The sequence below is a fragment of the Lontra canadensis genome, unplaced genomic scaffold (genome assembly GCF_010015895.1).
Source record: "Lontra canadensis isolate GAN:19392208 unplaced genomic scaffold, GSC_riverotter_1.0 scaffold31, whole genome shotgun sequence".
Classification (NCBI taxonomy): Eukaryota; Metazoa; Chordata; class Mammalia; order Carnivora; family Mustelidae; genus Lontra; species Lontra canadensis.
In genome coordinates, this window is record NW_022631025.1 from 3,753,364 (window position 1) to 3,780,427 (window position 27,064).

Genomic DNA, 27,064 nt, shown 5'->3' on the forward strand with positions numbered 1-27,064 from the left:
GGGCCACATGCTCTCTGGGGCCGTGGCTGCCTCACCACTACACTGCAAGGTGGGAAACGACAGCTCTCTATGGCGGGAGAGCGCCGGCCCTGCTAACCCACGGGAAACCCACTCTGAAAACCGGCTGGCCCCCAGCCCTGGGCAGCAGGAGAGCCCCCGCAGCTGCCTGTCCTGGGGAGTCGCTCCCCGCAGACAGAAAGAAGCCCTCTCTGGAAGGCTGCGGTCCCAGCTGCGGCGGGAACCGGCCATTCCCGCAGGGGTGCAGAGTACAGGGTTGCGAACTCCGCGGTCTTTCTCAGACGACGGCAACCTCCCGCGGCCGGCTCTCCCTGCATGCTCTCCTGCAAAGGCGCAGCCCAAGCTGGCGACCCCGGAGCCACGTGTCCCTGTTGGGGTCGCGGCGTGGAGGCCGGGGTCGGGGCCCTCCATAGGGCTCGAGCGCAGCGGTTCGGCGGGCCCGCGGCGGGGCCGAGCGCTTCCGCGGAAAGCCTGGGCGAGTGCGCTGGGCGCCGCACGAGAACGAGGCAGGGCGCTGCCCCCACCTCAGGTAGAGCTGGACCTGGCTTTACACACCAGGGATGTCGGTCCTTTTTACCCAGACTGATATATTTTCTATCAGTAGATTTTTAAAATTTGTAATCTACCAGTATTTGTTCATTTAAGGATTTCATAAAGTATTTTTTCAAATCAGGTATTTCTTGAATGACTCTGACTGCACTTTTGATGGCCAGTTGCCATGCATTATTAAACTCCGTTTTTTTCTTCAGAATCTTCCAGTAGACGTCTAGAGTTTAGCTAGAAGTCTTGGCTACGATACAAACAGTGATGGAAAACACATGAGCAGTAACAAGTTTTAATCTGGCCCCTCAGCACTACCATGGGCTAATCTGTGGAGGCAGCTTCTTCCAGTGTCAGCCAGGGTGCAGCCACACCGCACTCCGCAGCGGCGTGCTCCTCGGTCCGCGACACCGTCTCACCTCTCCGTCAGCTGCACCTGGAGCAGCCAGACGCGACGCAGGAGTACATGCTGGGACCTGCGACCCTCAGGACTGACTCTCCTCTGACGAGGTATGTTTTCAGTCTCTTCATGTTCAGGGAGCAATTATTTCATAGTTGATACTAAGGGGACGTTAATGTTATTAACATCAGTGCTTGTGAAATACGTGATCAAGTTTATCTGCAGAATTCCTTAAAGATCAGGACTTAAATACATAACATAAAATTACTCTAGCCTTTAAGTTTTATATGGAATGGATTTATTTTCATATAACTTTTACAGTTACATGAAAATCTGTTATTATGCTTCACCATAAATGTTAACATGATTGATTTTAGAAATCATTTAAACAAAAATCTTTTGAGTATGCTCTTTTAGGAAAATAACACGACCTTAAAATAATTAATGATAATGAAATTGGTGGATATCACAAAAACATTATGTGAAAAAGTAAGTATTTCTTTCCAAATGGAAAACTATGATGGTTTCTAATGTGTTTTCAAAATATGAATTATTCAAATGTCAGTTTTACTTACACATTTGGATATTAACACTGTTTTTGAAAAATGCTTTCCATGTTCTTATGTAATAAGATAGCACTGGACAGTTAACATGGAGATGCATGTAATTCCAAGAAAGAACAGTTATCAGCAATACTTCAACTAGCTCCATATCTAATAGGGAAGATCAGAAACTTTTCACAAAATTCCAGTCAGAATTTAAAATAAAGATTTCCCTTATCTTCTCCCAAAGAAAATTTTTAAATTAAATCTTAGATGAAAAGAAATTAAACAATGTAGTTGATATTCTACTCCCTCAGAATCTAAACAGAGCACAGCATTCCTTCTTGCTAGTGTGTTCAGAGATGTGGTAGCCACAAGCCGTGGCCACATGCTAAGGGTGAAACCTGATGGTCTACCCCTCTCTAAGAATACAGTGTTGTCCTTTCCAATCCCCCAAGAACCACTGTGTTGTTTAAAAAGAAAAAAAAGGAAATACAAAGAAATCGTAAGCCCACACACATGGGAAAGTATCTGGATGTTTTTAATTTGTTTTCGGTATTTTGCAACACAGCGTGGTGGAAAGAAGTCTTCTGTTTCCACCAGCTGCTCCACTACAAAAGAGTATTTGGGTACCTGATCTGAGGTTTGAGACAAAACACATCAACTTTACAAGCAAAAGTCTTAATGCACTGTAGCAGACAGTGGAGAATGAAGAGGTAGAAGTGTTTTGTTTTTTAAGACGTACTGAAAAATGAATGAAGGACAAAAACTTGTGTAAGAGGAAAGGCAGCCACAACTTCTTTATCAGATGCGATTTATAATTCTAGGGTAAAGTGAATTATTTCTCTAAGGACTGTGCTGTCTTAAAAGCATCAGTTTCCTTCCAAAAGGCACTCTAAGTGTCCAAGTGCATGTTTGGACATTGAACTTTTCCTTACTTGCTCAAGTACAGAGCTGAGCCGCGACTGTGCCTGGATCCAGCTCAGATGTTCTGTGAGTACACGAGCACCTTCTGTCACATTTACGACTGACAACTACTACTAGCACTTGGGAACAGATAGGGACAAGTCAGCCAAGGGGAAGGGTCACCAGGCAGACCTTTAAGCATGGGATTTAAAAGCACAGTGACTTATTTTCCTAATAATAGTGTCTGAGAGGAAATACCATTTCACTTAGACAAATTTTCCATTCTAAGTTTGTGGAACATTTAAGTGGAAAATAAGAGTTTATGCAGATTCAGAGAGACACTTCTTAGCTCCATTTCCAGTCCAGAGGACCTGGCCAAACCGCGTGCCCCGTCCTCTCTGAGGAGAGTCTGCTTACTGTCTGGAAGTCACTGTGGAATTGGGGCTGGCCTCGTGGGGGCTGTGGGGAGGGCGGCGATGCAGGAGTGAGGAGGCTGGCCTTGGCCCCTCTGCTGTCAAAGACAGCAGTAGCAGTGGGAGCAACGTATCAGAGGCCCTTCCTGGCTCCAACGTGCCACAGTTTATTAATAACAGCAGTAGCACTGAAATAATATTCCAGATATTATTCTGATTAAAGGAAACTTGAAACCAAAAAGTCCAAAGCTTTCCATGAGTAATAAACTCTGGCAATACTGGTCTAAACTGGGGAAATACTGAGTCTTCCTGAGAACAAAACACAAACTTTATTTTAAAGTTTTCAAAAATAGCACATTCTACCACCCAGACTTATCAAATAAGAGCTTAAGTCTAAATATTAAAACTAAAAAATTTAAAAATAAGAAAACTAAAAGTCATATCACTTTCAGTGAGAAGTAATACTCTAAATTCTTTCTGAATAACAGGAAAACACTGCTATATAGCGGTCCCTCCTGGACACCCCAATATTTTCTACTGATAAAAAACTCGTCAGCCAGGTTACGGCACGGTTGGGGCTTACTATCACTTGTACTTTCTCACCTCAGATGAAGGGTATAAAGGGTGAATCACTCATGGAATCAAGGCCCACCTGACTTCAGTTTTTAAGGAGCCAGAATATATAAGAATGCAGAGAGATTACATTAATCTTCTATAGCTAACAGAAGTCAGAAGTAGCACGGAAAGAACATGCCAGAAGGCACTTTGGGTCTCCATATAAAGAATTTCCTATCCAGCACAGATGGACAACAGGGGAACCAGATGCCCCTCGAGGAGCACTTGCTGGAGTCATGCAAGCAGAGAATAGACACACTATTGACCCAGTATGTTCCGGGGAGGCTCCAGCACCCGGAGAGAGTTTCACCTACATGCCATTTCCTGACTCCGCAGGTCTCCTCCCTCATTTGCAGAGGAAGGGCCCAAGGAGGCATGAACAAGGGGTTGCTGCCCCATCAGCCAGCAACCAGAAAGTGTCCCAGGTACCACGGGCTTGCCCCAGCCCCAGAGCCCCCACCTCCTCCAGGGCAGGGGGCGGGGCACACTGGCTGATGGGTCTCTTGACACTGCAGGCGGGCTGGTCTGCAGCTCTGATGCCTGGCTTGCCCCTCCCCCTCAGCCTCCTGTGGCCCCCTCACTCGCTGTTCCGTCTTGGCTAGTCACACCTGATCCTCACCTTCTGGCTCCAGGGCTCTCCTGCATCCTGGGGCAGAAGGAGCAAAGGCGAGTTTCCAGCCCCACTGCCAGGCCAGAGAAAGCCCAGAAGTGTTTGGAGCTCTACCGTGTTCTTCTTTTTATGTGGATTTGTTAAGGTTCTATGGTTTTCTTATGTCTATCACTTCAGATATAGTACTTGTTACATAAATTTCTCTGGTCTAGACAGGGAACCTACAAGCCCTGTATAGCTTGTATATATACAAGAACATACTGAAACTCAACCAATTCAGTAATAACTCCTGATTAAACTCATCTCCCATGGTCCAGGGCAACTGGGGGCAGGCCTCAGGAAACCACAGCCCCCAAAGATTCCCCAGGTGGGCACTGAGTCTGGCTCTTGAGGGAAGGGTGGATGAGAAACCTTTGATTGTACAGACTGTCTGATGCTACAGAAGTGGTGAGACAAGGCAGAAGTATATAGAGGACCAGAGCAAATTGTGTCAGCAGACTGATACCTAAAATATTTAAAAACCAACATAATAATTTAAAAAATAGGCCCCTAGAAAGAGGAAAATAGTCCTTCACTCAGTAGCCTATTCTCGATTAGGTTTGCGTATTCTATTCCAACCTTTTCTCGTGTATGTATATTTTATAGACAGCTTTACATCTGTTGGTCTCCAACAGTAAACGGAGAGTGTGAGGAATAAACAGATCTCTGGTGAAGAATTTTGCCCTGCGAGTCTGGAGACCACACACCTGGAGATCCCTCCAAGGCGCTGGCCACAGTGCACGCAGTCAGCCCGGCCTCCTTGCAGTTCAGCTCTGTTTATTAACTTAGGCATGTGTTCAGTTTTTCCATGAATGCACCTGACATTCCAGCATTGGCTTTTACAACAAGCCCCTGCTTGGCTGAGAGTAGCGGATCAGGAGCTGTGGTTTTATTTTTTTGAGGAGGGAAATGAGGGAGGGAAGAGGATGGGGAGAGAGGGGCCTCTGCGTCACAGAGTCTGCATCCTAACTCTGCGCCTGGTACACAGCAGGGCTCTGACACACGCCCACTGGAAGACTGCAGCAACGTCCAGCAAAGGCAGAGCTAGGGGCAGCTGTGGCCACAGAAGGCAGAGCTGCAGAGCAACAGTAAAGAATAAACTGGTACCGGGGACAAGCCTTGGTGCGACTAAGGACCATTCAGGGCTGAATTAGCCAGGGAATGGGAGTTCTGGAAGGTCAATGCAAAGCTGGGAACCAAGTACTAGGGAGCCAGGAATCACACAGATGCCTTAGGTCAAGAAACATAATGGATCCCTGTTGGGCAGGCTGCTGGGAAGAAGTAACATGCCAGAGACAAAGCGATAGTGGAAACAGAGCCCAGCTGAACTTAACAGGTGCCCGTGCCAGGGTTCCTGGGCTCTGGGACTAGACACAGAAAGGGAACCTGCCCATCCCCGAGCCGGCCGACAGACACTGCTGGGCCTCATGCGGCCAGCACAGGGTCTCTGCACCATAGGAATCTGACCCCTCCCGCCCTCCCAGCCCAGGCTGGGCATGCACCCCTCCTTGTGTAGACGGCTGCCAACAGCAGTGTGTGGACTGGCTGGAGAAGAAAAGATGACAGAGCGTGTGGCTGAAGCTACTGGAGTTCAGGATGCAAGAGCGTGCTCCCACATAGGTAGCAGCAGAAAATGCAGACAACAGGTTGGGAGTGTGAGCTCCACCTTGGGGTCAACTCTTCTGGTTATGTGGCTTTGGGGAAGCCGCTGAAGCTCTCTGCGCCCCCCATTCCTCCCAGTCAACGTGGGGGACATGTCTGGAATCAACTGAATTGATGCTTCCATAAGGCGAGGAAGAGATAGGAGGCCAGGCTGGTTCTGAAGTCAATTATTAAAATAAAAAAGTGTTTGCCATTCTCAGCTATGTCCTGATCTCGGCATAATTGAGCATGGGTTACCACAGAGAAATCTCATGTATCTAGCTGAGGACGTCCAGCCACCCACTTGACAAAGTGCTCGCATTGCCATTTGGATTTCAGAGTTAAATAATGCTAATTACCAGGTGGATAACTGATCATAGAATTCCCCCCCCCACCTTCCCCTCGCGATTAAAAGGCATAACATATATAATTGAGTACTTTAATTCACTTCTGATGCCAAGTCCAGAAAGACCAATGCCATGGAGAGAGGTTCAAGCTGATTCTGGGTTCTGGGAACCTGTAAGGAGCTAGCACCACTGCTCAAGGATTTGGGGAGCAAGGTCTTCCTGAGGCTGGACCAACTATGACAGCCTCTGGATGGCCTGTGTGGCTAAGGCGCTGTCATGCTCAGGTCCAGCAAGGGAGTCCAGCTGGACTGCTGGGGATCTGGCTAAGGGACATCTGGGGAGAGTGTGCGTGCCCTCTGGCCAGAGCACAGCCTTACCAGTGGGCATCTGTTTGCCACCAACCGCACACCCCAAAGGGAAGACTGGCATAAATCTGCTGTAGATGATTTCAAAATGCTTTTAATTTTTGAAAATGACAAAGACTGTATGTAGTTTGCTTCACAAGTGAAAGTTAAGACACACCTGCAGAAAAATCTGCCATCAGACAACAAATTTATGCTCAGAAGGTTCTGGATCATTCGTTCCAGTTTTGTGTGGGCTTTAAAAATACAACTGAAAACAACTCCGCCCCTCAAAGAAAGCAAACGAACAGAACTCAGCGGAAAGATGAACATGAAAAGAATAAGAAGTCTGGTCCTCAGATGCTCTGGATCAGGTATTAGACAATGGAACAGATTAAAAGGAGGAAATCCAAGTACACTGCGGAAAAAGTGACCAAGTCTGAAAGTGAGGCTGGTGGTGGGGAGGGGGGTTATTACAACCTCCAGATGTGAGGCCAAGGGGACATGTGGGTTTTACTTTGAAAGGGTCATAGGTATTAAGGCAATGGAAGGATATGGGGAAGAGGGAGTCTGGTATGATAATCTGTTTTAGTTTTTATTTTTTTAATTTTTATTTTTTAAAGATTTTATTTATTAATTTGGCAGAGAGAGATCACAGGTAGGCAGAGAGGCAGACAGAGAGAGAGGAGGAAGCAGGCTCCCCGCTGAGCAGAGAGCAGAGTCTTTAACCCACTGAGCCACCCAGGCACCCCCTGTTTTGGTTTTTAAAAGCACTCATTATGCGGCGCCTGGGTGGCTCAGTCATTAAGCATCTGCCTTCAACTCAGGTCAGGGTCCCAGGGTCCTGGGATCCAGCCCTGCATCTGGCTCCCTGCTCAGCACGAAGCCTGCTTCCTCTTCCATTCCTCCTGCTTGTGTTCCCTCTCTCACGGTATCTCTGTCAAATAAATAAAATCTAAAAAAAAAAAAAAAAAAAAAAGCATCATTAGTTTCCTAAGTAGAACAGTAGTACTGACTGGCCATTATAAAAGTTAAAAAAAAAAAAAAAAAAGAAAAAGAAAATACATGTCATTCATGGTTCTACTACCCAGGATTATGAATTAGCTATATTTGTGCCAAGTTTTTGAGTGTTTGTAAGGATATTTTACATATAGATTTTTAATATTTGCTTTCTGTAATTCCAAAAATACAGTGTTTTACATGTTTAATTTTTTTTAATTTTTGAAAGATTTATTTATTTGAGAGAGAGAAAGAAAGAGTGAGAGAGTGCAAGCAGGGGGCCAGAGGAAGAGGGAAAAGCAGACTCCCCACAGAGCAGCGAGCCTCATGCAGGACTTGATCCCAGAACCCTGTGATCATGACTTGAGCCAAAGGCAGATGCTTAACCAAATGAGCCACATAGGGATCCCAATATTTGTAAACTCTGTAAATATTTTTTAAGTTTAAAAGTATTTTATGGAATACATACACCCTATTTTATTTTACTATTTCACTTAAAGCATTAGTTATCTTTAACTTTTTGCTATTATCTATAATTCTGTCGTGGACATCTTTATGCACATTAGAATCATTTCCTGGGACTAGATTACAAAAAGAATTAGTGGATGAAAAAGATATTTTTAAAACTTCCAATACATATTGCCAAACTGCTTTCCAAAAATTTTTTACAAAAAAAATTTTTTTAGGGGCACCTGGGTGGCTCAGTGGGTTAAAGCCTCTGCCTTCGGCTCAGATCGTGATCTTGGGGTCCTGGGATCGAGCCCTGCATCAGGCTCTCTGTTCTGCAGAGAGCCTGCTTCCTCCTCTCTCTCTGCCTGCCTCTCTGCCTACTTGTGATCTCTGTCTGTCAAATAGGTAAATAAAATCTTTAAAAAAAAAAATTTTTTTTTTTTTATAAATAACCCTAGCAATGGGTCAGAATAGCTCTGATTGTTGTTGAGTTCTTACTAGCTCTGATTTTGTTTAACTCAATCTTAGTGTCTCCTTAGTTCTAGGTTGGTCCTCTACACGACACGACATGAAGGAGTGTGTGCTCCTAGCGCTCTTGGCTTTATGCTCTGCTAAGCCCTTATCTCGCCCATCATACGTGACGCTGAAGAACATGATGCTGAAGGACATGGAAGATGAAGTGGGTGGTGACCCTGATGATGACAACTCTCTTTTTCCAACAAGAGAGCCAATTAACCCCTTTTTCCCTTTCGATCTGTTCCCAACATGTCCATTTGGATGCCAGTGCTACTCGAGAGTTGTACACTGTTCCGATCTAGGTAAGAACAAATGTCAGCTTATTTTGGTGAAAATGTCATTCTGATAAAATTGAAAGGATAGTAAGAGTCCTCACTGAAATTTCAAAAATCAGCTAATTGTAAAGCAATTTTTCATTTAAGTTCTTTGAAAATGTAACAAACCCAAAGTACATTGAAACTTATCTTAAAAACCCAGACAACCAAAGGAAAGCAATGGGAATTTCATATATAGAACATTTCCTTCTCTTCTCAAATTTGAATGAAAATCGTTCATTTTAATTTCCTTCAGAGAGAATGGACAGCACTATGGTTCATTTCAGGATGTCAGCAGTCTGACAGTGTGCCTTCTAGTAACATTCTATAAGGATAAGAGAAATTGCCCATCTACAGCAATAAACAGGTTATATAGAGTTTGTGAAATCTCTAATCTAGACATTTTAAAGTCAATGCTCTTCGTTTTGAATGATTTAGGTTTAGAACTGTCTAGAAAAGAACTGACTGCACTAAATCACCTTCTAAAGTCTTAAAATGCATAATTCTCTGCTGAGTATTTTTTTCAAATATTTCTAATGAAGATGTTCTTGAATAGAGGGGTACACTCATACCCCACTCAGGGAGAGGGTAAGATGAGAAATGCACACCAGAGTTCACTGTACCTGCCCATCTCCAGAAGAGGGGAAGGCTCAGATGTGCCCCACTGTGGGAAGCCAAGGTGTGGCACACACGTGTCATGCTGTACATACATCACCTCTTCTACGTGACCAAGACAATGAAAAGGGTCTGTAGCTCTGTCACTCTTCCTCCCTCAGAAAATTAATTTCTTTCCAGAGCTTCCAGTTTCATCACGGGTGGGATGAGCAAGGTCAGTCCCAGTCTAAGCCACCTAGTGCTTTCTGCAGAGCCGCCCACTTCCTCCAAGACCTTCCACTTCATTTCCTAAGACCAAAATCGTCTCCTGTCAAAACGGATACCTTGCTAACCTGCCAAGTGACTCCCTTTCCCTTTTACTATCTATGGTCGAACTTCTAAAAAGAGTGAGTCATCGCTGTAAACTATGGAGGGAAAAGTACTCAGAGCTACAGGGTGAAGTGCTGACATTCCCAGTATTTTGATACTGAGCTCTCCAGTGGGGCTATTAAATATACTTCTGCTCCCTAGGAGGAAGGATGCCCCCCCAAAGCATACTAACATCTGAAACTCCCTGTAAAATGCATAAAAAAAGATGAGTTGACGGATGAATTGTAAATATAGTAAAATATTGATGGTAGAAAGCGACTATGGGTTTTCACTGTAAAATTTTCAACTTTTCTGTACGTTTGAACATTTCAATAACAAATGTTGGAGAAAAACAAGAAGGCCCATGTTCGTTAAGCATAACTACTGTACGGCCTGACGACAGGCATGGTGGTATGTTCGGCCATCTAGGGAAAGCAAGAAAAGTAAGGAAGAAACGCACCACGTACAGCTCTTGGTAATTTCCGCTCTTCTTTGTTTTTTTTAATTTAAGAGGGGAAAATACCATTAAGTCTTTAAGTAATTTAACATGAGCTGAGTACCTACATACACTGAGAGCGCCATGCAGCTGTCCCTTAACCTCACACAACAGACAGACAGCTACCATCAAACCTGCGAGGAGGAGTGCAAACTGACTGGCGGGGGGGGGGGGGGGGGGGGGGGGGGGGGGGGGAGTCAAAGCAATGGCTGGAAGAGACCCAGTGCTGAGGAGGGGAGGGTGTTAGCAAAGGTTACTGCACACCCAGACATCAACAGGGAGCAATGGATGAGTGTTTCTGTAACTCACATTTAACAGACAACTGAGTAGAGGAATTCATTATTAAAGGAAATACGTAGTAACATTTTAAAGAATGTACATGAAAATAATATAATTTATTTTCTAAATTTTCTACATGTGAAAATTTCTAAATTTTCTACATGTTGAGGCTTCTTAAAATGATCAGAACCTACAGGTTCCAATTCAGCCCTACAAGAGCCTGAGAAATGGCAGAGAATGTCACTGCTCCTCAGCGCCGGCTTCAGGTGCAGCTCAGCTGCAGTCACCTCCCAGCAGTCATACTGGCACACCCTCATTTACCTCCTCATCTGTCACCTTGTGCAGATGAGCAGTGACAGCTAGACCCAGCTAGGCACCTTGCAAAAATACCTAAGTTACTTGAAAAGGTCTGCAGGTCTTTCCAAAGAGCAATGTTTTTGCTGTTTCTCAGTGGTAACCATGGATTTTAAAAGATGTACATTTCCATCAAATTAGAAAACTCTTCTTTAAAAAAAAAAAAACCAAAAACTCTTCTTTAGCTTATCATGTATGTGTAACATGTTCGTTTATTTCTCAGGTTTGTCCTCCGTTCCAAGCAACATTCCATTTGATACTCAAATGATTGACCTTCAAAACAATAAAATTAAGGAAATCAAAGAAAATGATTTTAAAGGACTCACTTCACTTTACGTAAGAATATATTCATTCATATTTAAGTGAAAATCTCTATCATTGCTAAAAGGATTACTTGTATTTTGTGTAAACAAGTCTTACTTTTCTTTCTTTTTTTCCTTAAAGATTTTATTTATTTATTTGACAGAGAGAGAGAGATCACAAGGAGGCAGAGCAGCAGGCACAGCTGGGTTGGGGGGGATGGAGGGTTGGGAGAAGCAGGCTCCCTGCTGAGCAGAGAGCCTGATGCGGGGCTCCATCCCAGGACCCTGAGATCATGACCTGAGCCAAAGGCAGAGGCTTAACCCACTGAGCTACCCAGGTGCCCCAGCAAGTCTTACTTTTCTGTGTGTGAAGAATGACAAAAATCTCTGATACTGAGTAGTGTTCTAGTAATGAGAAATTAGATTTGATTAATTTAAGTGATGTTAACTGAAATGAAAGCCAGGTAAAAGGCAATGGGCTAAGAGTTTAAGTAAAAAAGGTCCTAAAATGAGCGTATGATATATTTAGGTAATCACAGCACTATACTGTGATGATGATTATTAATAAGAACTCATTAGCATACAATTTAAGAAAATCTGTAACCAAACCTGTTGACTTATCTGAAGACACCACAAATCTCTGAAAGCCGGTCATGTATTATATCTACTTAATATGTACTTGTATGGCGTTTTCCCCTAGACCTTTTTTTTCCCCCAAGATCTTATTTACTTATTTGACACAGAGAGAAAGCAAGAGAGCACAAGCAGGGGAGCAGCAGGCAGTGGAGAAGCAGACTCCCAGCTGAGCAGAGAGCCCAATGTGGGGCTCGATCTGAGGATCATGACCTGAGCCGAAGGCAGCTGCTTCATCGACTGAGCCACCCAGTAGTTCCTCCCCTAGAACTTTAAAAATGAAAAATAATTTTTCCTTACAATATTTATTAATATTTTCATTTTCCAAGATTTAAAAGACTCTTAGTTTTCTATGTAACACTTAGAGCCTCTAGATTTTAGCAAGTAAAATATCCAATTTATTTTGTAATTGGTTTTTAGAAGAGCCTGATTCCACACGTCCCAGCACGGGGGTGTCCACTCTTCCCTTCAGCGTGGAGTTAGGGTGGCAGTATGGAGGGCAGCCAACACTCCACTTCAAGGCTATGTTTGCACATTCTCATGCTGGGCTGGAGGGCAGAAACGTAAGGCCTGTCATGTCCAGGGCAGTTACAGCACTGAGAGGAGAAGGTAGAGATACCATGGCCACGTCATTCTCTTTCAGCCACCCATGCAAGCCTGTTCTCCTCCTGTCCTCTTTCAGGACGCTCTGCTTTCCCATCACCCTCGGGTCAGTGCGTGGACACTAAATGACCCATCCCAGCAGGCAGGGAAAGGGACTGTTCGGTCCCATCATGCAAGCAGTTCACGTCTGCTGGATGAGCAAGACACTGAGGCTGGCCATGTACTAGGCACCACAAGGAATGCTCTTTCCTTAGGCTTTCTACCTATCCTCTTGGCAAAGCCACGCTGCCCTGTGCTGCCAGGAGTGGGCTCCCAAGGCCGTGACTGGACAGCTTAGATTGGTAAGGGTCAATACATAATAAAGTTTCCATATTAAAAAAAGAGAGATTAGAAGAGCATATATTTATCTAATAATGAGGCATCACTTAAATATTAGGATAATGCCATGAAGAATCTGTCCAGTCCATCCCACCATCAGACCACAGAAACTTCTGGAGAATGGCAAGGCCATTATTGACTCTCAGAAGTTGGAATACAGCTTCTGTATTCCAGAAGCTTCTGGAACTTCTTCAGCTTTATAACCACAGGAAAGATTAATGTCGTATTCAATACCAACATCATAAACAGTTCCTAATTTGTCATATAATTTTATCACATTTTAGGAGTATCCAGGGATGTAGCCCACTTGTAGTCCCATTATTCACTGGGAAAGGAGTCTGAAAGGTGTCAGGAGCTGTGTTAGGCCTGTTTCTGTCCAATCAGCTTTATGTAGCACTTGTTAGAGGGGTAATGAGTTCTTGAGTTAGGTGGGCCTAGGCTCAAACCTTGGCCCTACTAGAAGAAAGTGCTGGGCCAGTGGCCTGCCTCGCCAAGCCTGACTTCGTCCCCTGTAACAGAGCTGTACCAATGCTGTGAGACTCACTCAGAGGAACGAATGCATGTAAGACGCCAGCACCCAGTGGCTCAGTGCTGCCAATGGCCCTCGTGCTTCCCGACTGCCTCAGTGGGAAAGCACTTCTCACTGCACACTTTCTATCTGAATTGTGGGCATGCAGTCTATTTGAAAACATTTAATTATAATGTCATCTTGTATGGTACCTGTCCTTAAAGACAATCAAAACTTTTAAAAAATATTTTATAAATTCTCTGTTTTGGCTGGCTGTTTGGCCTTCTGGTTCTTACACAAAGGACAAGCTATCTTTAGGGAATGAGTGGGATCATTACCCACACGCCCAATTCATGGTCAGCTGGCCACAGCCTCACTCATCAGGACAGCTTCTTGTCTGACCTCTGAAAGGCTACCCTTTTCTCATCTTCTGTCCTTACCTATAACCACACTGCCTGGGGCTCTGTGACCATCACTTCTGGAACGGCAGATGCTCTGCTCACCCAGTCAGTGGGGGTCAGCCGCAGGGGGCCCTCCATACAAACTCACTCCATCCTATACTCCTCACTCTTCCTTTTAGGCAGCTCTGGCAACTGCCGTCCTAACGGGAGGATGCAAACAATTCCCAGTCACGTGCTCCCTCTGGGACCCCCCAACCGTGGAGGCCTATAGCAAGCGCTCACCATGGCAGAACAAAGTGCAGAGGGCAGAGGAACTAGGCCAGACAGGACGCAGGTCACTCTGTCACCAGGCCCATTTCCTCAGTGCAAAAGGGAGAGAGATCATTTCTGCTAAGTTTGTATCACAGGGTTGAGTGAGGGCTCACCAAGCTGTTACCCCACTCTTCCCCAAAGGAGAAGAGAACACACTTAGCTGGTGGCATACAGGAAAAAGGACATGTTACCAGGTCTTGTTCTCCTTCAGGTGAGACAGTACACCTGATGGAAAGATAAGAAAAAGGCCTACAGGGTGCCCAGCTGGCTCAGTTGGTGGACTGTCTGACTCCTGATCTCGGCTCAGGTCTCGATCTCGAGTTGTGAGTATAATTCCCAAGATGGGGACTCCTCACTGGGTGTAGAGCCTATTTTAATAAAAAAAGAAAGAAAAGAAAAGAAAAGAAAAGAAAAGAAAAGAAAAGAAAGAAAAGGCCTACAGGAAAGAGAATAATCAAGGGAGTGTAGCAGCCAAAGTGTCTGTGTTTCTTCCGGGGAAGAACAATGACCATATTAAGTCTATCTGGAAACATCGAGAAGGTTGGTGTAGAATGGGATTGGTGACAACATTCATAAATGGAATGACTCTAGAGCTGCTCTCTGAAAGAAGGTCCCAAGAAATGAAGCCCCAGCCACCCCACCCTTGGGAAACATGCAGTAGTTCCCACTGCCCAGCACACCGGAGAGCTCTCCACACGCCTCACAGGCTTGACTCCTGACAGTGCAGAGCTGGGCTGCTGTCTGGGCTTAGAGCTCCTCTGAGGCCTTGACCACAGGGCCCTGACAAGGGTCTGAGGTATTTCTCAGGATGCTCTGCTGTCTCCCCAGTGTCTGAGATACGCCAGCATGTGGAAGGTACTTGGTAGCAGTTTACTCCTACATGTCTCCAGTCCAAGAAAAATGCTTCACATTAGTAAACATGAATGAAAGAAGTAAGGTTTTCAAAGTAGAGAAAATCATACAAAAATGTACTTCATGTGACTGAATAGATTTTCACTTTATTTTATTTGAGAGAGAAAGTGAGCAAGGGAGGGGATGGGCAGAGAGAGAGAGAGAATCCTTAAGCAGATTTCCTACTGAGTGTAGAGCCTGACCCGGCCTGGAACCCATGACCCTGAGATCATGACCTGATCCAAAACCAAGCCAACTGAGCCACCCAGGCGCTCCCTGAAGAGATTTTTAGATATAATACCATTGGTTACTTCCATGAAAGGAAATGGGGTGCCAGGGGTAGGGCTTAACTGCACAAATATGTCACCTACTAAGAGATAAACCAAAGTTTCAAAACCACTCTGTTCCAACTCAGTAGTAAATATTTGTTTTAGCTTAGACTGTACTGGGGAATTATTTACAGTTAATAAAGTATGTGAATGTCATAATTTCCATTGTTTTCCTTAAGTAACTCATCACTACAGAATATTGGTAAATCAAATCCGACTCATAATATTGTGTATCTCTTTATGCTTTAATCTAGGCTTTGATTCTGAACAACAACAAGCTAACAAAGATTCACCCAAAAGCTTTTCTAACCACAAAGAAGTTGAGAAGGCTCTATCTGTCGCACAATCAACTAACTGAAATACCATTTAACCTTCCCAAGACACTAGCAGAACTCAGAATTCATGATAACAAAGTTAAAAAAATACAAAAGGAGACATTCAAAGGAATGAATACTTTACATGTTCTAGGTAAGTTTATGCAAATGGATGAAACGTTTTGGAATTATATGCAATATGCAAAGATAGAGGTCTTCATCATCAGCAAGAATGATTAAGACTGGTTATTTCCAAAATTAACTTTTTTAATCTAACAATCTCTATCTAAGCCATTTATAAATCAAAGTATCAAACAAAATTTATAGCCCTTAAAGAAATACACCGTTTCTAACACATACTCTCAAGAATCCCCTTTGAAGGGTGCCTGGGTGGCTCAGTGGGTTAAAGCCTCTGCCTTCGGCTCAGGTCATGATCCCAGGGTCCTGGGATCGAGCCCCGCATCAGGCTCTCTGCTCAGCGGAGAGCCTGCTTCCTCCTCTCTCTCTCTCTCTGCCTGCCTCTCTGCCTACTTGTGATCTGTCTGTCAAAAAAAAAAAAAAAAAAGAATCCCCTTGGAAACACCTACAGTGGTTTCAATTTTCTGACTGCACCTAATCAGTAAAATCTGTTACTCATATTTAATATAAAGGTAGTATTAAAAAAAAAAACGATAAGGGTACGCTTACACCAAAAAAGGTAGTATTTTTAATGTGCTGTATAAACCATTCAAATACAATGTACAAAATTAATTCAGAGATTATTTGAAATGTACATCTAATTTATATTATCTGCTTTAAGATTGCTGAGCTAAGGAAATTTCTGTTGTACTTTATAAACTCCATCATATTTTACTTCTGCCATCTCCCTCTCTAATATTCATTCAGAATCTGTGATCAATATTCTCATTCACTTCCTCACTTACTTAGGTCAGCCAAATGCCTGGCACTTACCAAACAGCCTCACTTACTGGCATCTCCCTAAGATTATATTTCTGTTAACCAAATAACAATTTCTAATTGACTTTTATATTTTTAAAAGCTTAGGTGACAAATAAATGTATACTGGAAAACACAAGTGTTTTGAATTTTATGAAAGAGTATCTTTTTTTAGATGTAGTATTAATATAACAAAATATGCTCATGGTCAGAACAAAGTGATAACAAGTCATTGATTTAGAAATTCAAAGCAAAAATCTATTACTTATATTTTCTTTTTTTTTTTTTTAAGATTTTATTTATTTATTTGACAGAGATCACAGGTAGGTAGAGAGGCAGGCAGAGAGAGAGGCGGAAGCAGGCTCCCTGCTGAACAGAGAGCCCAATATGGAGCTCGATCCCAGGACCCTGGGATCATGACCCGAGCCAAAGGCAGAGGCTTTAACCCACTGAGCCACCCAGACGCCCCTATTACCTATATTTTCTATAATAAATCTATTCTAGTATTAATCTACCATAATATAAGCATAATGTTACTTCGGCCTACATAATATGAAGCAGTCTTTTTCTAAGAGCAACAGAAAGGGACACAGATAGACACAGAAATAAACACGGCGAGTGAAAAAGAGTGCAGGATAAAGCTTGAACTTCTCAGAATGTTCTTGGGATGTCAGTGCCCGCACCGAGTCTTCTTCATGCACAATAGATACATGCTAAATTATATCATTTGCCTCCGCAGAAATGAGTGCAAACCCTCTCGATAATAATGGGATTGAACCAGGGGCATTTGAAGGAGTGACAGTGTTCCATATCAGAATTGCAGAAGCAAAACTGACCTCAGTTCCTAAAGGTTTGTATTTATTTAAGATAAAACGCTTCTAAAAAATTGTCACCTTTAAAAAACCACTGTTGTAAACTGTATACATTGTCAAAACCCAAGGTTGTCAGAACACTTTTTATCAGTATGTCTGGTCAGGGTAGTGTGAACTTTGTTGTCTCCTCACACACATAAGAGCCATATATAGTGCTTTTTCTTTTTCCCAGGATGAAACCAGAATCTTTTTGTTTCCCCAGTGAGAACAAACATTAAGAAATAATGAACTTTCTATTCATTCTTCTTAACATTTACTATTCTATACCTGTCACTCTGTGGATCACCTGCTAGAGGTGGATATTCTCTAGAGAGGGCTGGGGAAGGTGCACGGGGCCAGAAGGCTCTGGCAGGGATGGACGTGCACCCTGTACCCATTTCTTCACTCGGGTGCTGTGCAGATTCAAGGGCCAGTGCACAGAAAGGTCTGCGGATGGTGTCAGGCAGCTGGTGAATGCCATCTCCTGGCATCATGGACACTTGTTCTTTATGATGGGACCTGAGGCTGGTGCCCCGAAGGAAAGTGCTCCTTAAGTTTGCTCCTGGACAGTCTTCTAGCGTTCTGCCCCAAGCTCCCAGTACGGCAGTGAGCTCCATCGACTCTCCTTTTTTGGGAACCATGCTCAGAGGCCGTTTCTCATCTCTGACAGGGATGCTCTCTCTCTGCTATGAGGATGACCTGAGTCAGAAATAACCCCTGTGATTAATCATGTAGTTTCCTTTCGAACAGCTCTGTCCTTCGGGGTCCACAGGAAAAGCAAAGACTTTATGGAAACCTTTTTCTACTATTCACCTGATCCAGAAGATTAACAAAACAAATATCAACTCTCAGTTAAAGGACACAGCAAAGTTTGTCTTAGAAATCGAGTGGTGATCTTTCACTTAGGAGAAAAATCATACAAAGTAAAAGTTGGAAAGACAATTTTTTTATACAGGAAAAATCAGTTTAATTCAGAACAACACAATTAAAAAGCCACCTTATTCAGCTTTCAATAAGGTAGCTGTTTTTCAATAAGAAACCTAAAATGATTTACTTCTCATCTTTCATACACCACCAACAAAAATACATGCCACCTAACAAGTTCCATACATAAAATGCCTCTGACATGCTGAGAGCAGATGACAATGAAGGGCAGGCAGAGGGCAGGAGAGAATGGTCAGGGAGGAGAAAGGCTGGGGCTCACTGCGCCAGGGCTATGCCCACCAGCAGACTCTCCTACACTGCAACACATCCCAAGAGCAATTCTCTTCAAGTTTCAGTGTATCTGAAAAATGAAGGCTTAACTTCTCATGATGTTTTCCAGATTTTTCCAAAGGCTTAAGGAACATATTACATCTTTAGAAATTAACTTATTGTTAATTAATTTATTTATTTAAGGATTTTATTTATTTTTCAGAGAGAGCAAGAGAGAATGCATAAGCAAGGATGAGGGGCAGAGGCAGAAAGACAAGCAGGCTCCGCACTGAGCAGGGAGCCTAGATCCCAGAACCCTGGGAACATGACCTGAACTGAAGGCAGACCCTTAACTGACTGAGCCACTCAAGCACCATTAACTTCAGAAATTTATATTGGAATTAAATCTCTCAATTTATGTAACTGCTCTTTCAAGATCCCCATGACATTCAAACGCCAGTGAAATTTTTTTTTTCTCATTTATTTGCTAAAACGAGAAGGCTGATGGCTGAAATCCAATCATCACTACCCCATGCAGCAAGATGAAATTAGGCAGAGGTCCAAAGGGTCCTGACCAGACCTGATAAGTTAACATGAGGAGAGGTGAAACGTGCCTTCCTTCCAGGTCATTTGGAAAACTCTGCTACAGAGCAGCATGGCAGTGGAGGGGAGAAGACACCTGTTTGAACGCAAGAGCAGGAACAGAAGGATCTGTGCAAAAGCAGGCATGTGTTTGTTGACCGTCGCTGAGCTCCCACCCAGACTCTGGCCGTGCTCATCACCCCGCAGGGCTTCTACTTTTCTCTTGGGTCATCCACTTTCTCCACGCCCTAGCAAAGGGGACGATCCCCTCAAGCTCTATAAACCCTCTTCTAAAAAGTTTCCCTGACTGCTCAACATATTCTACTACAGGCTAGAACATCTATGATACTTTCTTAGTGATTTTTGTATGTGTGATGGATTTGCTCAACTGGTGTGTCAGGTCTCTGAAGAGAGAACCTCCCCTCTGTTCTTTTCCATATTGGAGGATAGAGCCATTTCATCAGTATAATTCAACTCAACTAGTCAGAATTCAAAAAATTAGAACCCTCTGAGTTTAGAATTGTTTTCCTGTTCTCTAGTTTGTTTTTTTTTTCTTCTAAAATCCAAAGTAGACTCTGGAATCAACATAAATCCAGCCAGTAAAAGTACTGATATTTATAAGGATGCTTCAAATATCTTCAACAGACTTAACCACTAATAAAGGAAGGAAATGTTTTCAGTAAGAGTTGCAAAAAAGAACACTTTTCCCAGCTAGCTAGAACCTATGGTTGACAAACAATACATTTTATACACACACACACACACACACACACACACACACACCCCTAATAAAATGAGGTGTGATTTAATTCTCAGGTTAATCTAGGGAGGGTAGGGAGGGCTGGGGTCAGAACACGCAGGGGTGAGAAGAGAAGATGCCCCTGTTCATAGGGTACCTGGCATGTGCCAGGTTACACTATAGATGCTTCTCTTTATGCAGAAACTACTACTAATTGAAGAGAATAAATACTTCAATAGATCCAATATATCAAACAGAGTAAAAACCCATGTGTTCATAAAAATACTAAAAAAATTTCACTGGTTACCTCTTAATTAAAAGAAGCAAGCATTTATGCTGCCTTTTCTGTAAAAATTGTATTACACAGTGACTAAATAATTGATAAAGGAAAATTCCTTAGATATCAATCCTACTGATAAATGTACTAAGCATGACAAAATCAGAAAATCACCATTTTCACATTCTTAATGAATTAATAAAATCCTATAGCACTCATCAACGAATGCTAAGACCATAAGGTAAAATGATCTACTGAGTTTAATCCAGTCTCTACATCTAAGCACTAGCTTTTAAGAAATGACTAAGACAAACAATATGTGGAAGCCTTGGTCCAATCCACAAGTGAGTTATTTTAAATCAATATCTGAAAGAAATCAGTGCAAGACAAGGAAAAAAAAGGAAGATGTATTTAATAGTAAAAGAAATTTTAAGAGATGGGAGAACACAATGCATTCTGTAAACTTCTATTTGGACTCCTACCTGAGCAAATCAACTGTAAAACGTATGGGAGATCACTGGGGAAAGGAATATCCTGTGATCATGAAGAATTCCTGTGACTTCCGTTAGCTGTGACACTGGACAAGATAGTTATGCAGAAACAAAGACGACCTGATGAGCTAAGGACATCTGGTGAGGCCTTTACCGGTGAAGTGACATTATATATGGAATTCGATTTTTAATAATCCAGCAAAAACAAGTGAATGAAGAAAATCAAATCAATGAACAAGCCAGTCACAGACAACTAATGTGGTGGATGAAAGACACATGGGAAACTGGACCCTGCAGTGTGGTGGCTCATGACACTAGCTTCTATTTCTGTGTGAAATTTTTCATAATCAGAAGTTGAAAAAAAAAGCAGATCCCTAAAGGACTGCTTAAGTCTATAGAGTGAAACTTAACTGCTTAAGTCTATAGAGTGAAAGTTAACAAGTACATGAAAAATCAGTGGGGCTTGGCTTTACTCCATCTAACATGCCTATTTCTTTTTTTACCCCTAGATCTGCCATCAACTTTACTGGAGCTTCATTTAGACTATAATAAAATTTCAACTGTGGAACTCGAGGATTTTAAACGATACAAAGACCTGCAAAGGTAATAACCCTCCAAACCCCAACTCAGAAGTGGTAGGGATATGATGGAAATACTAATGAAACCCTTGGAGAGACAGAGGGACCTAATCAAGATTGTCACTGTCGTGAAGATAAAACGAACAGGGACATCTATATCTTACTCTGTCTTGGGGGTGGTAGAGGGACACCAAGTGAAATGAGGAAAAGAACTTTTCAGATGCCCTTTGGTTGATGTAGGTTAGCTACAGAGATTTGTTGACAGGGAGGAGACAGCCGCCACACCCTGAAATGGGTTATGATGTGCAACCAGGAAGAACCTTTCTCTGAAGAGAGACATAAATGGCTTGGGCTTCTGTTTCCCACTCAGCTGTGGGGTTTTCAGCTAACCATCACAACGTCTGCCTAAGAACTGATCCATTTTATGCCATTTTTAGGCTGGGCCTAGGAAACAACAGAATCACAGACATTGAAAATGGAAGTCTTGCTAACATACCACGAGTAAGAGAAATACACTTGGAAAACAATAAACTAAAAAAAATCCCTCCAGGATTACAGGAGTTGAAATACCTCCAGGTAAATCATTCTTCCACTTGTGTTTTGTACATACTAGTACTTTCCTTTGTTTTTGTGAGATGTGTGAGTATCTGAAGCAAAGACCATGGAAGCAAGCAGCAAGGGTAACTGATTTGTAACGACTCTGCAGGTTGCCGGAGGCATTGAGATATGGCTTCTAAGCAGACATTAGCTGAGGTGCTCAGGCATTCCTTTCCATCCTCCAGTTTCTCCTATTGCTGAAGCAGGTAGCAGAGTTACTGACCAGGCTAATTTCAAGTTTCGGGGGTGGCAGGAGCTATGTAAAGGCAGGACTGGTCAGGAGGAATCCGAGGAGGATCGTACATCCTTTCATTCTGGAAATGTTTCACAGAGAGCATGAGGACAAGGTCCCAGGTATTTTCATTATCAGTGCAGTGCTAGATAAGAAGTGGGTATGATTTTAAAAAACTGATGTCAGAATACATAATCAGAAGTCAGTATTTGGGGCAACATGAGTTCCCCTTTCTTCTTCATTGCTTTTGTTTGAACCTTGACCAGGTCTGAAGGGCCCCAGAATCCTTGGAGCATCTGATAAAGTCTTAGATCCTCCCAAGAACAAAAAATGAACACCATACTTCGTGCACAGATTTAGTAGTTTCACAAATCTCCCCTATTTTCATCTGTGTTCCTCACGTTAAGAATTCCTACTTAATCCCAATTCACCTTGGTCCACTTTTCTCATGTGTTTTTCTTGACTTACAACATTCTTATCTTCCAAGAAGCAAAAACACATTAAGAATAAAACTGGGCCTTGTTTCTTCCTGATTTATCTTTAAGTAAGTTTTGTAAAAAAAAAAAAAAAAAAAAAAAAGTTTTATCCACTACACAGACTTGAGACAAAGCCATCAAAATGGATGTGGTATATGCAGATGGCTGTGAGTTTTACTTTTTTTCCACGTACTGCATTTAAATGTCTAACCACTGAGCATAACCTGAGTCTTTCCCTTCTCAAGCCATTCCCAATTTGCGTTCTTTAACAAGTAAAGAATTTACTCTGATCCCAACTTCTGGCTGCTTTTAATTTAAATCTACCCATACTTCTACTAGCATTCCTTTTTTTTTTTTTTTTAAATGAATAGAATCAAAACACACACAAAAAAACAGAATTATAAAGGAGAACACGAATCATAAGGGTACAATTCATCAAATGTTCACAAAGCGAGTACGCCGACATCCAGCACTGCTTTCCAGTGAGGTCAATGCTGTGGAAAACTACAACTTGCACTGACCACGAACTGCTGGGAAACATGCATGAACCATACAAAGCACCTGTAACAAAATCCCCAACCCTTACAGATGGCACAGGGGGCCCCAACACCAGACTTAAAGGTTTTAGCAATGCCCAGATTTCTCATGACTGGCTCAGATCAATCTCACCAAAATTTAAAGGCACAATCTAGAGGTAATGACAGCCAGAACTGATACCTTAGCCTCATCTGCAAAAGGCTTCTACTCTTTCATCTGCCAAAATGCTGTCAGTAGACTGCTCTTACTTCTCAGAAGTCTCAATTGTCAAAAAGACCAAAGAAGAATTAAAGCGAAAGGAGGGAAGTCCCTACACAATTCATTCTTTCTGAATAATAATGCAAAAGACATTTACAGTTTATAAAACCGTATTTTGTCCATTGATGCAAATAAAGATTTGACTGTTGATCCTGTATTACACATATGTATTCAAGCTATTAACAGACGTATTTTTCTATAAAGCAGCTTAAAAGAAAGCAGCTCTACTCTTCCTCACCTTGATCACAAAAAATGCTAGCTAACAATTCATATTCACAAGCCTAATCTTGGGAGCATTCAATTTCATTCTTCTGCTCATTTCTAGTACTTTTAAAACACAGTATTATCAACATGCAATGTAGTAAGCACATGCACACACACCGCTACATAGGTAAGAGAAGAGGAGGAGGGAGGCGTGTGCTGACTGGGCAGTGTGCTCAGGGCCGTGGCAGGAGCTGCAATGCACACACAGAACACTTTTGTGTATCACACAAGAATCCGAGGGGATGTAATCAATATTTAACAGGCATAAACAAGTATATATATTTTAAATGAAATACATTCAAATAAATGTGAAATAAATGGGCAAATGAGCCCATGAAAAAATGTGGACTACAAAAAGAACATCTTCATTTTACACTGATTGTGTACTTTCTCCTACTGCCGTAGATAATCTTCCTCCACTCTAATTCAATCACAAAAGTGGGAGTGAATGACTTCTGCCCAACAGTACCGAAGATGAAGAAATCTTTATACAGCGCGATAAGTTTATCCAACAACCCGGTGAGGTACTGGGAAATGCAGCCTGCAGCTTTCCGTTGTGTTGTGAGCAGAATGAGTGTTCAGCTCGGGAACTTCAGAAAGTAGTTATTAGTATTATCCATTTAATATAAAATTTAAAAATTGTTACATTTGGAATACTTGAACTCTATTAAAAATGGTGGTATTATGCGAACAAGCAAAAGCTATTCCTAAATGGTAAGTCTACTGACTTACTGTATGACAAAAAATTTCAACAGAATTTTGCAAAACTATTGCTACATCAGGATTAAGAGAAACACGCACCTACTGCAGTTTCCTTTTGTATACAAATGGATTCTGCACAAATCTTATGCTTGAACATTCTTTTCTTAGTAACAAAAAAAAAAACACATTCAGTATTTAACACTTTGTTATCAAGTGGATTTTAAAAAGAACTGTACTGTAATTGGAATGCTTGACTTAGCAAAATTTGTGTTCTTTCATTTGCTGTTAGCAAACCAAAATTGACAAGAATGGTTACATGAAGAGCACATTATACTATTCTTAATCTTTAATAACTCGGATAGTACTGTAATGTTTCTGTTAATGTTGAAGTATGATTTCATATAATCTTATTCAAATTCTCATATCTTAGAGCTTTACTGTCTTTATGTTTAACTCCTGATAATAAGGTCTTCTGTGTTTATTAGCAACTTGACCGATGCTATTCATAGCATCTGGTTTCAGACTATAGCATATGCCTTTTAATTTAATTATTACCTGATTATAAAACCTCTATAAAAATACATAGTGAGTGTTTATATAAAATCTGTAATTCACATTCTTTATTATCTCAGTTATTATAACTTTCAGCAGTACATCAATTGTTAGGTCATAGGACAATGTCACCTCAAAGCTAAGGAGTACTTTCAAGATGTCCCTTGTAAGACCTTGGCTGGAAGAGCCGGACTCTGTCCATTCTACACAAACTGTTTACTCAAATATGACAAACTAAACAACTCTGAAAACACAGCTGGTATAACTGAACAGGCAGAGTCCTAAACAAAACACAAAGAAACTAAAGGTCTGTGCAAAAGCTAAGCATACCCTATGTATTTTTTATTTACATTCAACATAGGCAAAGCTAGAAAATAAAAAAAAAATTTAAAATATTGGCTTGAAGTAAAATATTTGTGCTTTGGTTTAATTTTTATTCTCCCATCCAGGAACATAAACATTTCTCAGAAACTTATTTATAACACTTTTAGCACAGTATTAATTCTTTCTCATAGGAAAATTACTGAAATATTCCAAATCATGCTTGTGCTATGAAACATAATCACCTTTATCTTAAACTACCACAAAAACTAAATTTTAAATCATTTTGAGGGTAGTAGAAAAATATTCCATATATGATGTAAGGTGGAGTGAAGGGTTTGGACATCCAGGTCAGCAATGGGCAAATAGGAATAGGTCTTGTTCTTCCTAGAGAGGGCCCCCAACTCTGGCACTGCTGGCACCCCGGGGTGGATTGTTTTGAGGTTGGGGTGGGGGATAGACTGTCCTTTCTTTTGCAGAAGGTGTCTGCCCACAAAACGCCAGGAACACCTGCACCCCAACTCCCACAGTGCGTCACCCAGCAATGTCTGCAGACATTGCCAATGTGGGGGGTGCAAGTGGTGAGGGCGGAGTCTCATGGAGTTGGTGAGAACAATGCTCTACAGGACATTTACATAATTTCTAATTCTGACCCAAGTTTGGAAACTTGGAGCAAAAAAATTACTTTTGTTTTGTAAAACTATAGCGACAAGATCAAAGTATGATTAATATACTAGAAGGCGGATTGCCTGAGTGACTCGGTTGAGGATCCCAACTCCTGCTCTCAGGAGTATAAATTCAAGCCCCGCATTCAGCCCCATGCTGGGCGTGGAGCCTAATTTAAAAAACAAAACAGATAAAATAAAATAAAGAATAAAAGTTAACCACAAGTAGTGATATGACAGAATGAGCCCAGGGATGCCAAGCTTTGAGTTGCAAGAACAAGACCAGAAATCCTGTTCCTTTTACCGTCCTGGTAAGTCACAATCTTTTTGAGTCCGTCTCATCTACAAAGGGTAGTGGTGATAATACTCATCAGTTAGGTTGCCATGAGGATTGAATGACAAATTATATGTGAATTTTCACAGAATGAGAACAAATAATACTAAAACTTGCCTGGTACCACAGAAGATTCGGAATAGCCAAAGCTATCTTGAGAAAGAACAAAGCTAGAGGTATCACAATCCTGTATTTCAAGGTATCCTACAAAGCTATACTAATCAAAAGTATGGTACCGGCACAAAAACAGACTCATAGATCCATGGAATAAAATACGAGTCCAGAAATAAAACCATGCTCGGGGCACCTGGGTGGCTCAGTGGGTTAATAAGCCTCTGCCTTCAGCTCAGGTCATGGTCTCAGGGTCCTGGGTTCGAGCCCCTGAATGGGGCTCTCGGCTCAGCAGGGAGTCTGCTTCCCCCTCTCTCTCTGCCTGCCTCTCAGCTTACTTGTCATCTCTCTCTCTGTAATCTCATGTAATCTTTCTCTCTTACTCTGTCAAATAAATAAAATCTTAAAAAAAAAAGAAATAAAGCAATGTTTGTATGATCAATTACCCTACAACAAAAGAGACACAAATATACAACAGGGAAAAGACAAAGAAATAAAGCAATGCTTGTATGATCTATTACCCTACAACAAAAGAGACACAAATATACAACAGGGAAAAGACAAAGAAATAAAGCAATGCTTGTATGATCAATTACCCTACAACAAAAGAGACACAAATATACAACAGGGAAAAGACAGTCTCTTTAATTAACAGTGCTGGAAAAACCGGATGGCTACATGCAAAAGATGAAATTGGCCCACTTTCTTACAGCGCATACAAAAATAAAGTAAAAATGGATTAAAAGCCTAAACGTGAGACGGGAAACCATAAAATTCCTGAAAGAAAATACAGGCAGTAGTATTTTGAACATTGGCCATAGCAACATATTTATAGATATGTCTCCTGAGGCAAGGGAAACAAAGGCAAAAATAAAGTCTTGGGACTACATCAAAAGAAAAAACTCTGCATACT

At 41.9% G+C, this 27,064-nt stretch overlaps 2 protein-coding genes and 1 long non-coding RNA gene across 3 annotated transcripts in view; 2 read left to right on the top strand and 1 right to left on the bottom strand.

The window, feature by feature from the left end:
* The window catches only part of CENPP (centromere protein P), a 225,779-nt gene that overhangs the window by 88,944 nt on the left and 109,771 nt on the right, over positions 1-27,064 (bottom strand). The window lies entirely within an intron of this gene.
* LOC116872946 overlaps positions 1-27,064 on the top strand; it is a 175,334-nt gene that overhangs the window by 87,382 nt on the left and 60,888 nt on the right. Inside the window, exon 2 of the long non-coding RNA XR_004383712.1 lies at positions 6,577-6,581. This is a non-coding gene — a long non-coding RNA (uncharacterized LOC116872946). The remainder of the gene's footprint in view (positions 1-6,576; positions 6,582-27,064) is intronic.
* On the top strand, positions 1,043-25,118 carry ASPN (asporin). Its single transcript, XM_032866465.1, has 8 exons — positions 1,043-1,068; positions 8,401-8,679; positions 11,007-11,119; positions 15,395-15,608; positions 17,130-17,240; positions 21,034-21,127; positions 21,540-21,678; positions 23,872-25,118. Exons 2-8 carry the CDS (start codon positions 8,430-8,432, stop codon positions 24,067-24,069), a joined length of 1,119 nt encoding a protein of 372 aa, XP_032722356.1. The 5' UTR covers positions 1,043-1,068; positions 8,401-8,429; the 3' UTR covers positions 24,070-25,118.

Excerpts from the sequence above, each read along its gene's own strand:
- ASPN (XM_032866465.1), top strand. The coding sequence starts at position 8,430 with ATGAAGGAGTGTGTGCTCCTAGCGCTCTTGGCTTTATGCTCTGCTAAG. Across the intron at positions 8,680-11,006 it reads TGTACACTGTTCCGATCTAG|GTTTGTCCTCCGTTCCAAGC; the intron begins GTAAGAACAAAT and ends TTTATTTCTCAG. Across the intron at positions 21,679-23,871 it reads AGGAGTTGAAATACCTCCAG|ATAATCTTCCTCCACTCTAA; the intron begins GTAAATCATTCT and ends CTACTGCCGTAG.